The 11,619-nt window shown below is 36.9% G+C and overlaps 1 protein-coding gene across 1 annotated transcript; it reads right to left on the reverse strand.

Annotated features, from left to right (window-relative positions):
- Positions 1-2,191: 2,191 nt before the first annotated feature.
- fkbp15a (FKBP prolyl isomerase family member 15a) lies at positions 2,192-11,146 on the reverse strand. The gene is made up of 23 exons (XM_084412921.1): positions 10,978-11,146; positions 9,612-9,718; positions 9,443-9,518; positions 9,284-9,353; positions 9,135-9,209; positions 8,927-9,025; positions 8,678-8,827; positions 7,932-8,000; positions 7,038-7,175; positions 6,807-6,937; positions 6,181-6,229; positions 5,966-6,085; positions 5,796-5,886; positions 5,610-5,689; positions 4,987-5,071; positions 4,782-4,888; positions 4,607-4,705; positions 4,427-4,521; positions 4,269-4,323; positions 3,903-4,074; positions 3,281-3,417; positions 2,551-2,658; positions 2,192-2,455 (listed from the first exon to the last, which is right to left on the reverse strand). Exons 1-23 carry the CDS (start codon positions 11,022-11,024, stop codon positions 2,336-2,338), a joined length of 2,280 nt encoding a protein of 759 aa, XP_084269047.1. The 5' UTR covers positions 11,025-11,146; the 3' UTR covers positions 2,192-2,335.
- Between the last annotated feature and the right edge of the window lie 473 nt (positions 11,147-11,619).

An 11,619-nucleotide genomic window follows, 5' to 3' on the forward strand; every position in this document is an offset into this window, starting at 1 on the left:
AGTATTAAAAGTGAGTATTAAATGAGTCATCATGTAACAGTATTGGTAATGCTGGCCGTCATTCATTGTACTTTGTAAAAAGACTCTAAAATATGAAAAATATTTGAAATATGTTGAAATTAGTACAATTTAAAATTATTGAAAGTTTTAATGTTAGGTGCAATTAATCATGATTAATTACAGATTTTAGTTTTTTGACAGCTCTATTATAAATACAACCCAAATACTAAATTAGAGGATGTTCTTTTTAGAAAATTGTTCCAACATGCACAAGTAAATATTACACTTGTGTGCATCTAGTTAACTTTTACAACCAGAGCCTAAAAATAACACTCACCAAGTGCCAAATTCAAGTGAAAATAGGCATCTGTGAGTATATAAAACAGCGTCAATCACCAGTTGGCCAATCAGTTTTTTATGAATTCTAACAAAGCAGTGTTGTGAGAATATGAACGTGAACAACGTTCGGGACAGTTGACGGGCAAGTACTGCATCGTCACAAAATATTAAGCCTTACCAATTTAAATATTCAAGCTCAAGAAGACGGGAAAAGGAACTCAATTCGTTTCTCCCACGCTATGTGAGAAGTTTTGTGTGTGCACACATCTGAAGCGCACGCCCAGAAAGCGTCTCAGACAGCGTGCGACCACTGAATTGAGTAACAGACAAATTCACACAAAATGATGTCATAAAATGCCTGTCTCGAAGAGTATCCTAGTAAACATTGTCCGTTATGGCTTAAGTGAACATAAACAGTAGAGAAAGACAATGCATGAGTATGTGCATCAGTCTTACAATGACAGAAGCCAAATATTTCTGCTGTCTGTGTTTTTAATGTTTATCAAACAACAAAAGATAAAGAGAAGAAAAATCACTCACTGCTCTTAAATGGCTGAATAACTTTTGTAACTTTAATAAGGATTAATCTAGTTTAATTTATACAGTAAATACTATCCAGTGTTATTTTATATTTGATTACTTAAAGATGCAGTGTGTGATTTTTAGTGATTTTGTGATCTAGTGGTGAGGTTGCGAATAGCAACCAACAGAAGTTACGGTGGCCGATAGGAAAATATGTCGTCATCTGAGACAGCAGAGAGTAGACAGTTAAGCAATGAGGTTTCTTTACAAAGATAAAGTAAAAAATTATGTTTACTTAAAGGGATGGTTCGGAGTAAAATCAACCTAGAGTCCTTTGCACCGTGACCTCGAGCCAAATACCCCCCCAGAATCCTTTTTTCCCTTGGTCGAACATTATTAAAGTTAGAGCTTATTTAGAGATATCAGCCATATGGCTTAGTGTAGGCGCTAATGGATCCTAGGCTGTATCTAGTATTTGTACTACTGTAGAAGTTTGGTACCATTCCGGGCATTATTAGTGGGGTAATCTACGAGATATAGCCTAGGATCCATTAGCGCCTGCACTAAGCCATATGGCTGATATCTCTAAATAAGCTCTAACTTTAATAATGTTCGACCAAGGGAAAAAAGACTTCTGGGGGGGGTGTTTGGCTCGAGGTCATGGTGCAAAGGTTGATTTTACTCCAAACCATCCCTTTAATTATTCAGTAAAAACGAAATGTTATTGCGAATATTATTGTTACTTGTTCATCATTGAGTCAGTGTTTTATTCGCTGACTTTAGCTAGTTTTTTCTTCGCACGTAGAACAACATAGTGACGAAACGCATTTGTCCGTTTAGGGCTACTGTAGAAACATGACGTCGCAAAATGGCGACTTAACATGTAAGGGGACCCGCGGTGTATGTAGATAGAAACTGCTAATTCCAAGGTAATAAAAACATAACGGTTCATTATGTAATGTCTTTATACTGTATATGATATTGCATATGTCAACATATCCTCCTAAATATTACACAGTGCACCTTTAATTCAATGTCTCTGCCTGAAAACTACTGTTATTTGTCTTTAATAATGTTTTCAATTTATATTAGTTAGGCAAGTAGCTTTAGCTGTGGTATCGAATATTGGAATATAGAACTGTGAATTTTCACTAGTATCTACAATTTTGGTGTCATTGGCCGGTGTGGCAAAAAGTTTCTTTTAGGCCCATGCTTATAACCTTATCTGTTGTGCTGTTGACGGACACTGTTGCTATGGACCAGAACTAATTAGGATTCTTCCAGTTTAATGACTGAAGAATCATTTATTGTACATTATTTAGCCTCTTAAACTGTGATTGGTCAGTATAAATTCTCCTTTCAGAGTCAGCAATGCTTGTGGTTCAACGGTGCTTTATCCACATGTACAGTATCTGCAGGTTTCCTGATCTACAAAAATACCATCCTTTTTAATGTTGGCCTTTTTTCCTTCATTTCATGGTTTTCCTTCTGAATGTTTTCTATCTGAAAACATTTCTTCAGTAGATCTTAGTAGATACTCTTCTTTCAATTTATCTACGCCTGATTCAATCTCCCAACGTTTCATGGTGATACTCTGCAAAGGAAAAATAGATGTCAACAAGATGGAAACCATTATCTAATTGGTGTCTTTTGTAGTCCATAGGCTTCTCCTAATAGGTTGGACAGTACCTTGATAGTGTTTTGGAGAATCTCGCACACTGTGTGTCCACTGTAAGACTCCTGCGGATCAAACTCTGTCCTGAGGGACTGAAACACTCCATTCATCACTCGCTTCACCTGCACATGATACACCAGCTCAGTTTTAGGTTTAGACTATAGCAAAACAACAGCTCTTTACCCCTCACCTGACCCATCAACTGGGTCTCAAACTGCTTTTTATTATTTTGTGATGTCTTCTTTAAATCCACATACTAAAATATATAAAATGAAGGTAAATGAGAGATTAAAGGGATGCTTTACCCAAAAATAAAACATTCGCTAATTATTTACTCGTCTTCATGTTGTCCCAGATGCATTTGACTCTTTCTTTAGATGAACACAAAGATTTTTAGTCCATATAATGCAAGATGGTGATGATCTGGGATGGTGAGATGATGGTGAGTAAATATTAAAATGTTCATGTTTGGAAGGAGTATCCCTTTAAGAACTAAACATATGTTTGGCAAACTATTCCTTTAGGAAGGTTATTCAATTGTCAATACACCATATTATTTATGATACATTTTTATGCCCTGTCTTTTCAGTGTGGACATTTGGTCATCTTTGCTCATCAGTGTGATGTTTTTACACAAGCCTGTTCTTGCAGTACAGTAAATGTTCCTTCCAGCATCATCTTCTGTCCTGTCAGCGCAGCAACACACATCGTTTTCCAGCTCAAACTACTACAAACTATACACACCTGATGCAGATTCTCCTTTTCAGCCCTCAGATCTTGCATCTCCTCATCCATGTTTTGTATAATTGTTTCCATCTCTTTGCACTTCTGCTTCTCTGCTCTCCACCGCTGCTCAGACTGTTCTTCTTGCTTCACAAGCTCTAAAAGCACACATTATCTAGACACTCCTACAAACTGCACCAAACACTTCAGATCAGATCAGTGCTCCTCAACCAGGGAACTGTTAGGGGCTTCAATAATATGACTCAAATTATTTAAAATAAGACAAAACACGCATTCAAATAAATTACATTTATTTATTTATTTATTTAATTCACTCCCACCAACAACCTTTTTTGTTTTGTCTTGAAAAACCTGGAAGTGTCTTTGAAAAAATCCTTATCTGTATTCCTTATCCAGTAAATTTCAAAGAACTGGAAAAGTCATGGGGCCTTTGAATATTATTGGAGACAACAGAGGGCCTTGGAGCCAAAAAAAGGTTAAGAACCACAGAGGAGAAAACTCCTCTATGTAGAAAATGTGTGCTAGTTTACGAGTTTTGTCCTACAATACAACTACCACTTTTCTGGTTAAAAGTACCCCAAATTTGAATCCGAGTATAACTTGAATGAAACTTCGGGATCACCTTTCACTTGTTCCTCCAGAAGGCTGATCTGAGCACAGTGCTTGTGCTTGTCCTCCAGGGCTGCACTGAGATCAGCCTGGATTTCTGTCACCCTCTGCTGGAGATTCACCATCTCCTGCTGCAGCTGATATGCTTGTGTGGTGGAGGAACTCAATCCCCCAGATAAATGAACCTGAAGAGAAAGAAAATAAACAATTCAAGGCCTTTGCCTCACAACAAAAGTTCACCAGCACACACCTGCAAGAAGACCAAAATGAAACACATCAACCAATTAAACATAAATCAAATAAGTTTTAACATAAATCACATTATAATATAGTGAGCCAATAAACTAACATAGCATAATTTAGCAAATCTGCGCTGCACCTTTTCCTGTTCAGCCTGAAGGCGGCAAGTCTGAGTGTGTTGCTGCTCCATAGACCTGCACACACAGAGAAAACCAGTTGTGTGTCAATGGGGGGGATTTTTGCCTTTATTCTGTTTGGAAAGCAGGAAATTGGAGCGTGAAGAGGGGGGTGGGACACCTCTTATTCTGTCCACTCAGCTCCCCAATTTTGGGGTTCTGTTCCTCTACCTGAGAACTCTTCTCCAGAACCTCCTTCTTCAGACACATGCTCTCCTTACACAATAAAACACAGATGTCATTTAAATCTATTTACATCTAAAAACGATTAAGATGATGGAAAGCATCCTTCAATCCAAACCTGAAAGATTCTCTGAATGTTGTGTAGGATCATGTTTGTTTCTAAGGAGACAGAGGAGAGTCCAAAAGAGAAGTGACCATCTTTTTGCAACTCGTCCACCTAAAAAACAATTTGTTTGTGACTTTAATAACCATAAGGACCAATACAAAAAAAAATCTGTTTTGCACAAATATACCTTGCAAGTGAGTTGGTCCATCCTGTGCGCCACCTTTTCTATAGCCAGCAGGATTTCTGTGTTGTGCTGACGAGCCTCAGACATCAAGAATGATGTAATATCAGGAGCTATTGTTTAATACAAAACTCTTGCATTTAGTGAAAAACAGGTCATTTTCTTTATGGAAGTACTGTATGAGAGAGAGAGTTCATGGCTCAGGTCTTACTTTTGTATGGAATGTCGGATGGGTAGATTGAGGGAAATGAATTTAGCTGTGATGGAACATATGGATTTTGTCCAAAGGAATATGGCTGTTGATCCCAAAAAATGAATAAATAAATTCTTACAAACATGTACACTAAATTTCTAAATTTGGGGTCAGTAGATTTTTTGAAAGTAGTCTCTTATGCTCACCAAGGCTGCATTTATTTGATCAAACATAATATGATAAAAACAGTAATATTGTAAAATATTATTACAATTTAAAATAAAGGCTGTTTTCCATTGTAATATATTTTAAAATCGAATTTATTCCTGAGATGGCAAAGCTGAATTTTCAGCATCATTACTCCATTCTTTAGTGTCATGATTCTTCATCTGGTGCTTAAGAAACATATTTATTATCAGTGTTTACAGAACTAAAGTATTAATTTCTTTAAAAAATAAAAATAAAACATCTTACTGACCCCAAACTTCTGAACGGTGGTATATAATATAACATAACATCTGTTTTTGAAAGAAGTCTCTAATGCTCATCAAGCCTGCATTTATTCAATAATAAAAATAGTACTATTGTGAAATATTATTATAATATACTCTTTTTCTTTTCTTTTTTACATTGGATCTCACCTGAAAGCCTTGAGTAGTGTTCAAGTCTGCGTGAGGTGGCACTGCGTCCTGTTTCTGACCATCATCAGGCTGACACAACACTAAAACAAAGATCAGTCATGACAGCAAAGAACCAGTCAGCTCTAATATAAGGAAGAGTAAACTGATACTGATTAGGTGATTATTTGTGATTGTTTTCACACATACAAGATGGAGGACTGCAGGGCATTTGTGCAGGTTTTGGGGAGGGTGTACGTGAAGGAGAGAGATCACAGATACGTTCAGACTCACTGGCATCCTGCACAAAATCATATCTGCGAGTTATAGTTCTACTTCATAATACAATCAATCAAAAATAAATCTCCAATTCTCCTGACCTCGGTTTCTGAGTCACTGGGGTCAGGCTGAGATGGAATGGCTCCAGTGAGAAATGGAAGCATGGGTTGACCCATCTTGGCTATACGTGAGATCAGCTTGGCCTTAGATGCACCTGATGTCTACAAGAAAGAAAAATACATTAAAAAAAGCTTCAGCATTTTGGCCACTTTAGGCTTATGGCATCTGTCTAGTTGCTAAAGGAAAAACTACTCACTGTCAGGTATTCAACAACAGATTCAACCTTCCCCTTAGGTGCTTGTTCTCTAAAAACAAATGATCAATAAATTGTATAAATTCATAGGAATCAGCTCATGGATGTGTGTCCAGACTCAGAGACACTTAATTAAAACACCCTTATCACATTATCTTCATCCTTGCTTTGACTTTAGTCAGAGTATTAATGAGTATTTTGCCTGATCCAAACTATCTAAACATCCTAAAAACAATAAATGAACTTTAAACTAAAAAAGTTTAAGTTGAATCTTCTTTCATTTTTTCTTCTCAGCATAAACCTAAGAAAAAAAAACCCTAAGAAAATAAACAAGATATTCTATAAAGAAAATGTCTTATTATCTTAACAATTTCCTTCTTAAAGGCGATAATTAATGCGATATGACTCAGCTTGTCAGTTAACTACGGCTCTGTGTTATAAATGCCGCTCCATCTGAAAGCAGGTGATGGCGATTTACTACTAATCAAGGAACCGGCTTTTAAGCCAATTTATCATGTTTTACTGAGGCTTCAATTTAAATTGAGAATTATTTTACATTATATTTTTCACAAATGGGATTCACTTAAAATATCAACAATTAGTACATAGTTTCTGCTGTCAGTACACACTTTGACTTCTCTGTATCGGTTGTGACCATTTGCCTGGTGTTTTCTTCACTCAGAGTGTCTGGACAGGATCCTGGAGATATACTGAAGGTGTCAACTGAACCCCCACTATGTCGCACTTTGGAGATTTTAACCTACATGCAGATAAATAGACAGATTTTAAAAAAGTAGTGAGAGAGACTAGAGAAGTTTGCTCTAGTATCTTAAATTACATTCACACCATCAGTGCCTTACTCTATGAATCTCTACATCATAGACCAGAGTGCTGTTTTCTGGCACATGGTTAGGGACACCCTTTGAAACCATACAAGGAGGGGCGATAAGGAGCCGTCGACCTCCTTTCTGCATGCCAAGCATCCCATCCTCCCATCCCTGAGAGAAAAGGCAAGGTAAGAGCTCTATGGCACAACAGCAGACAGAACCACCAGTTTGCGTCTATTATACATTTTCTTTTATCATCATTTGTAAGGTCCCTCTGCAGTCAATAATTGTATGCCTTAAATCTTTGATAATGACATATTTAAACGTTGTAACTCTACACTTCATTTAGTATACGTGAATACATGAATATAACTCCGCCTCCACTCAATCACGGTCAACTGAAGTAAATGCTACACGATGACAAGTGGAAATGTTGTTATTCAGCCATATGTTTAAACCAGAAACTGATTCAGAAGAAGAAGTGGAAGAGTGAACTACACAGGGTCGTCTACAAGTTGACGTTTCAATGGTAGCCTAATGCATTTTATGCATTGCTCTCTACAACGTCGGACACATAACATTAAATGATATGATTAGCCTTTGTCTTGACTACGTTATCAAACAGCAAATGTGTTTCTAATGTTACACAAACCATGTTTAGACCACTTCCTTCTAAAAATCAGCATCCTTAGAAACGCTTTAAACATCATAGAAAGATAGTGGAGAAATGCCCTGCCCTACACGTTGATGGGATTGGATACATGTTTGTGACGGTAGGAAACGGGTGGTTTCAAACCTTGTTTTTCAGAGTTTTAACGAGAAAATACTCAGCAATAGTGTTGACTGATGAATTTGCACATGGTTTGTCTTAAAGCATATTAAAAAGTCATACAGTATAAACCGCATTAAAAACGTCACCCTTCTCACCCTCAGAGCTTTGCCTGCTCCAAGCTTTACTCGCTGCAGCTTTTCTTTTCCCAGATTAGAATCAAATATCTGGGGGGAAAAAGACAGACAGAGACACTGAACTTTCACATGTATAGATCTCCAGCTGCACAGCAAACATGCCATTTAAATTACCAGTGAGTTGATTAGTTCAACGGGGGCATGACTTTTATTGAGCCGTGACTAATCAACAAGAATGTGCACAGTGATCTGCTCTGTGCTAAATGTGCTCAACTATGAGTAAAGAATTTCAGCTACAAATTCAAGACCATATGTGCAAATTAAGGAAAAGCAGTGATTCCACTTAATTTATTAAGAAGTTAAATTCTCAAAATTACGAGAAACTATGGCCCGGTTTCACAGACAGGGCTTAGATTAAGCCAGGATTAGACCTTAGTTCAATTAGGACATTTCATTAGCTTTTATAAACGTGCCTTAGAAAAGAACCTTACTGGTGTGCATCTTGAGACAAAACAATGGCACTGATATATTTTAAGATATGTCAGTGCAAGTTGCTTTCAGTTGAAACAGCTCAAACATGCATTCTAGTCTGGGACTAGCTTTAGCCTTGTCTGTGAAACCGGGGGTATAAATAAATATTTATTTAATCTTTATATTTTTGAAACACTTACATTAGGATCACAACAGACATTTGTCTGTACAAAATACCATAATGCATGTAAAGTGTGATTTGAATATGACAATTAAAAGGTTGCAAATGGTTTCACCTGTCCTAGAGAATGGTTCTGTAAAAGCCATCCAGAATAGGCCACCTCAACTGTGTCCCCAACATCAACAGCTTGACCTTCACCTTGGACAAGGTCCTGACTGACCAGAGAGTCTGATGAAGCCTCACTGTTCCACCTGGCCACACACACCTGAGAGAAACAGGCTCACGCGTCATTTAATTAAATAATGTTGTCCATCTGTAAATTAAAAAAAAAAATGTTCAGCAAATAATTCAGTTCAAGCATTACCTCTTTACAGAACTCAGGCCTGGACTTTTCTGAGTCAAACATTAAAGACCAGCTCTGTTGTTGGTCATCATAGAAAGTGACATAGTTACAGGGCTGAACCTGTGGACAGGTATATGTAGCATAGACCTGATGAATGCAGCATATAAAAGAACAAAACACAAGACAACACAATAGAATAGAATTATGAATAAAAACAATCAACACTTACTGTGAGGACAAATCCACGATAGATTCTAGCCGTAGTGATCTGTTTTTGCTTACTGCCGTACAACAGAATCTTGTACTATAATTGCAGATAGAAAAAAATTACCAAATGAAACACACGCACACACACACACACACACACGCTTATCTTACCTCTTTGGAGACATGGTTCCCTAAAACAGCAGCTCCTATCTTTCCTTGCTTCACATACTGTCCATTCACACTGGTGGAAAATGAAAGCTCATTTAAGCAATGTGTGAACGCTAATTCAAAATCTCGTAAGCATCCTTTAATTGCCATACTTATACTAACAAGCAGAATGCGTGAACAGCTGTAGCAAACAGCACAGCTGGAGCACATGGAGGATGAGAGGGCTTCTGAGGAGGACCTTAAATTGCATGACAAATTAAGGTTCAAAATAATCAAGGAACACATGGAATTGTGCCAAAAATGCTACATGACTCTCTGCTGTTCCACATACCTAATATGGCGCAGGCCTTTTTTGGCTGTTTAGGGGCAGTGAATTGAAAGGACTCGTTTCCCTGACTTTCTGCTCGGTCCAGACCAAAGAGAGAGGCCAGCTTTGCCCTAGAGGAATGGAAACAAGCATTATATCTTCACTTATAGATATAGCACTAAATCAACATGGAAATTACTTTCAATTTAAAGGGTTAGTTCACCCAAAAATGAAAATTCTGTCAGTAATTACTCACCCTCATGTTGTTCCAACCCCGTAAGACTTTCGTTCATCTTCAGAACACAAATTAAGATATTTTTGATGAAATCTGAGAGCTGGCTCACTTCTTCATAGGCTGCTAGGTAATTTCATCTTCTCAGTTCTCGCGCATGTGTCGTGGCGCTCTCACGTCAGAGGCCCACACAGAAGAAAATTAATAGTTGAATAAAGTCGTTATTTATTTATTTTTTTCAGACAAAAAGTATTCTCGTCGCTTGATAAACTTAAGGTTGAACCATGTAGTCACTTGGACTATTTTAACGATGTCTTTACTAACTTTTCTGGGCTGGCAGGTATCTATTACCTATAGCAGCCTATGAAGGAGTGAAACAGCTCTCAGATTTCATCAAAAATATCTTAATTTGTGTTCCGAAGATGAACGAAAGTCTTACGGGGTTGGAATAACATGAGGGTGAGTAATTACTGACAGAATTGTCATTTTTGGGTGATCTAACCCTTTAATGCATACAGATTTATTCTCATACTATTTGGTATGTATGGATGCTTGTTTTCATCTTAGAGTAAAAAGAAAAGTAATTGTGATTTTATGCCAACAAATGTGAATTTATATCTCATGTTACTTTATTTCTTTATTTTAAGTTTTCACAATTGCCCATTTATTTATTTTACTTTAATGCAGAATCAGATTTCCATATATATCCAATAGGTAGCCATTTTAAATCCAGATGTTCTTGTTAAGTAGAATGTTTCAAATGTATCAACACAATCTGAGTTCACTATCCTGTTGAAAACAATCTATGTAGAAGTTCAATCAACAAAAACAGCAGAATAATTATTTATGTAGTGTGGAAATTAGATAACTCAGGCTTTGACAGAACATTGGATCCACAGATGCCATTGCTGAAATATGCTGTTAACAATGTTGTGAGTGAGAAATTCACTGCATGGTAAGATTTTAAAATGCTGTTTATCTCATTGAAAGAATTGTCAACAAGCTGCAACATTAATGACTTGCACACAAGAAATACTGGACCAGCACCGATCAAACACCTTTAGACTTTTCAAACCAGAACTAGTTACAGTACAGCAAGGTCCAGTCTAGCATCTATAATTAAATCCATATGAAAGAAGACGACCTGTTTGCACTGACCCTTGGACCTCCCTCCACAGATAGTCAGTGTCCCATACAGCTGACATGGCCGCCAGCTTTCTGTCACCGAGGAACAGGCTAAGAAGCCTCAAAAAAGAGATATTGAAAAATCTTCCACCCTTTCCTCTTTTTTCTTCTTCCTATCTTGCCGTTTAAGCTACAGTGGGTCACCAGTCCAGATTTTGAGCCGTCCAAACTAAAATGCACTGTAATCACTATCATGTGAATTAAATTACTGAAGGAGGAGTCTCACCTCATCAACACTGCAAATGCCTTAAAAAGTGGTTTCAACAAGCAGAAAATGAAAAGGGCAAAATATGTATGTTAAATAAAATCAGAACATTTAACATGACTAATCCAGTTACCATAAACTGGTTAACATAAATGTAATTTTTTCTCATTTTAAAATGTCTACCTCATTTCTTTTCTCAATTCCCCTTTTAGCCTATGTAAATAAAATAATAATTGACACAAAGTCAAGTTTACCCAAAATTTAAGGTAATAAAAAAAAAATTCAATACACTTTTTTTTTTTTTTAGATATACCTCATCTTTTCATAATGTCTGAAGTGTGGGGTCTTATTTAATTGCATTACCTATATTTTGCGTTTATCATTAACATTTGACAAGATTGAAAATGTAA

Source organism: Rutilus rutilus (genome assembly GCF_951802725.1).
Source record: "Rutilus rutilus genome assembly, chromosome: 7".
Lineage (NCBI taxonomy): Eukaryota > Metazoa > Chordata > Actinopteri > Cypriniformes > Leuciscidae > Rutilus > Rutilus rutilus.

Excerpts from the sequence above, each read along its gene's own strand:
- fkbp15a (XM_084412921.1), bottom strand. The coding sequence starts at position 11,024 with ATGTCAGCTGTATGGGACACTGACTATCTGTGGAGGGAGGTCCAAGG. Across the intron at positions 6,938-7,037 it reads ATGATGTAGAGATTCATAGA|GTTAAAATCTCCAAAGTGCG; the intron begins GTAAGGCACTGA and ends ATCTGCATGTAG. Across the intron at positions 5,690-5,795 it reads GCCCTGCAGTCCTCCATCTT|TGTTGTGTCAGCCTGATGAT; the intron begins GTATGTGTGAAA and ends TCTTTGTTTTAG.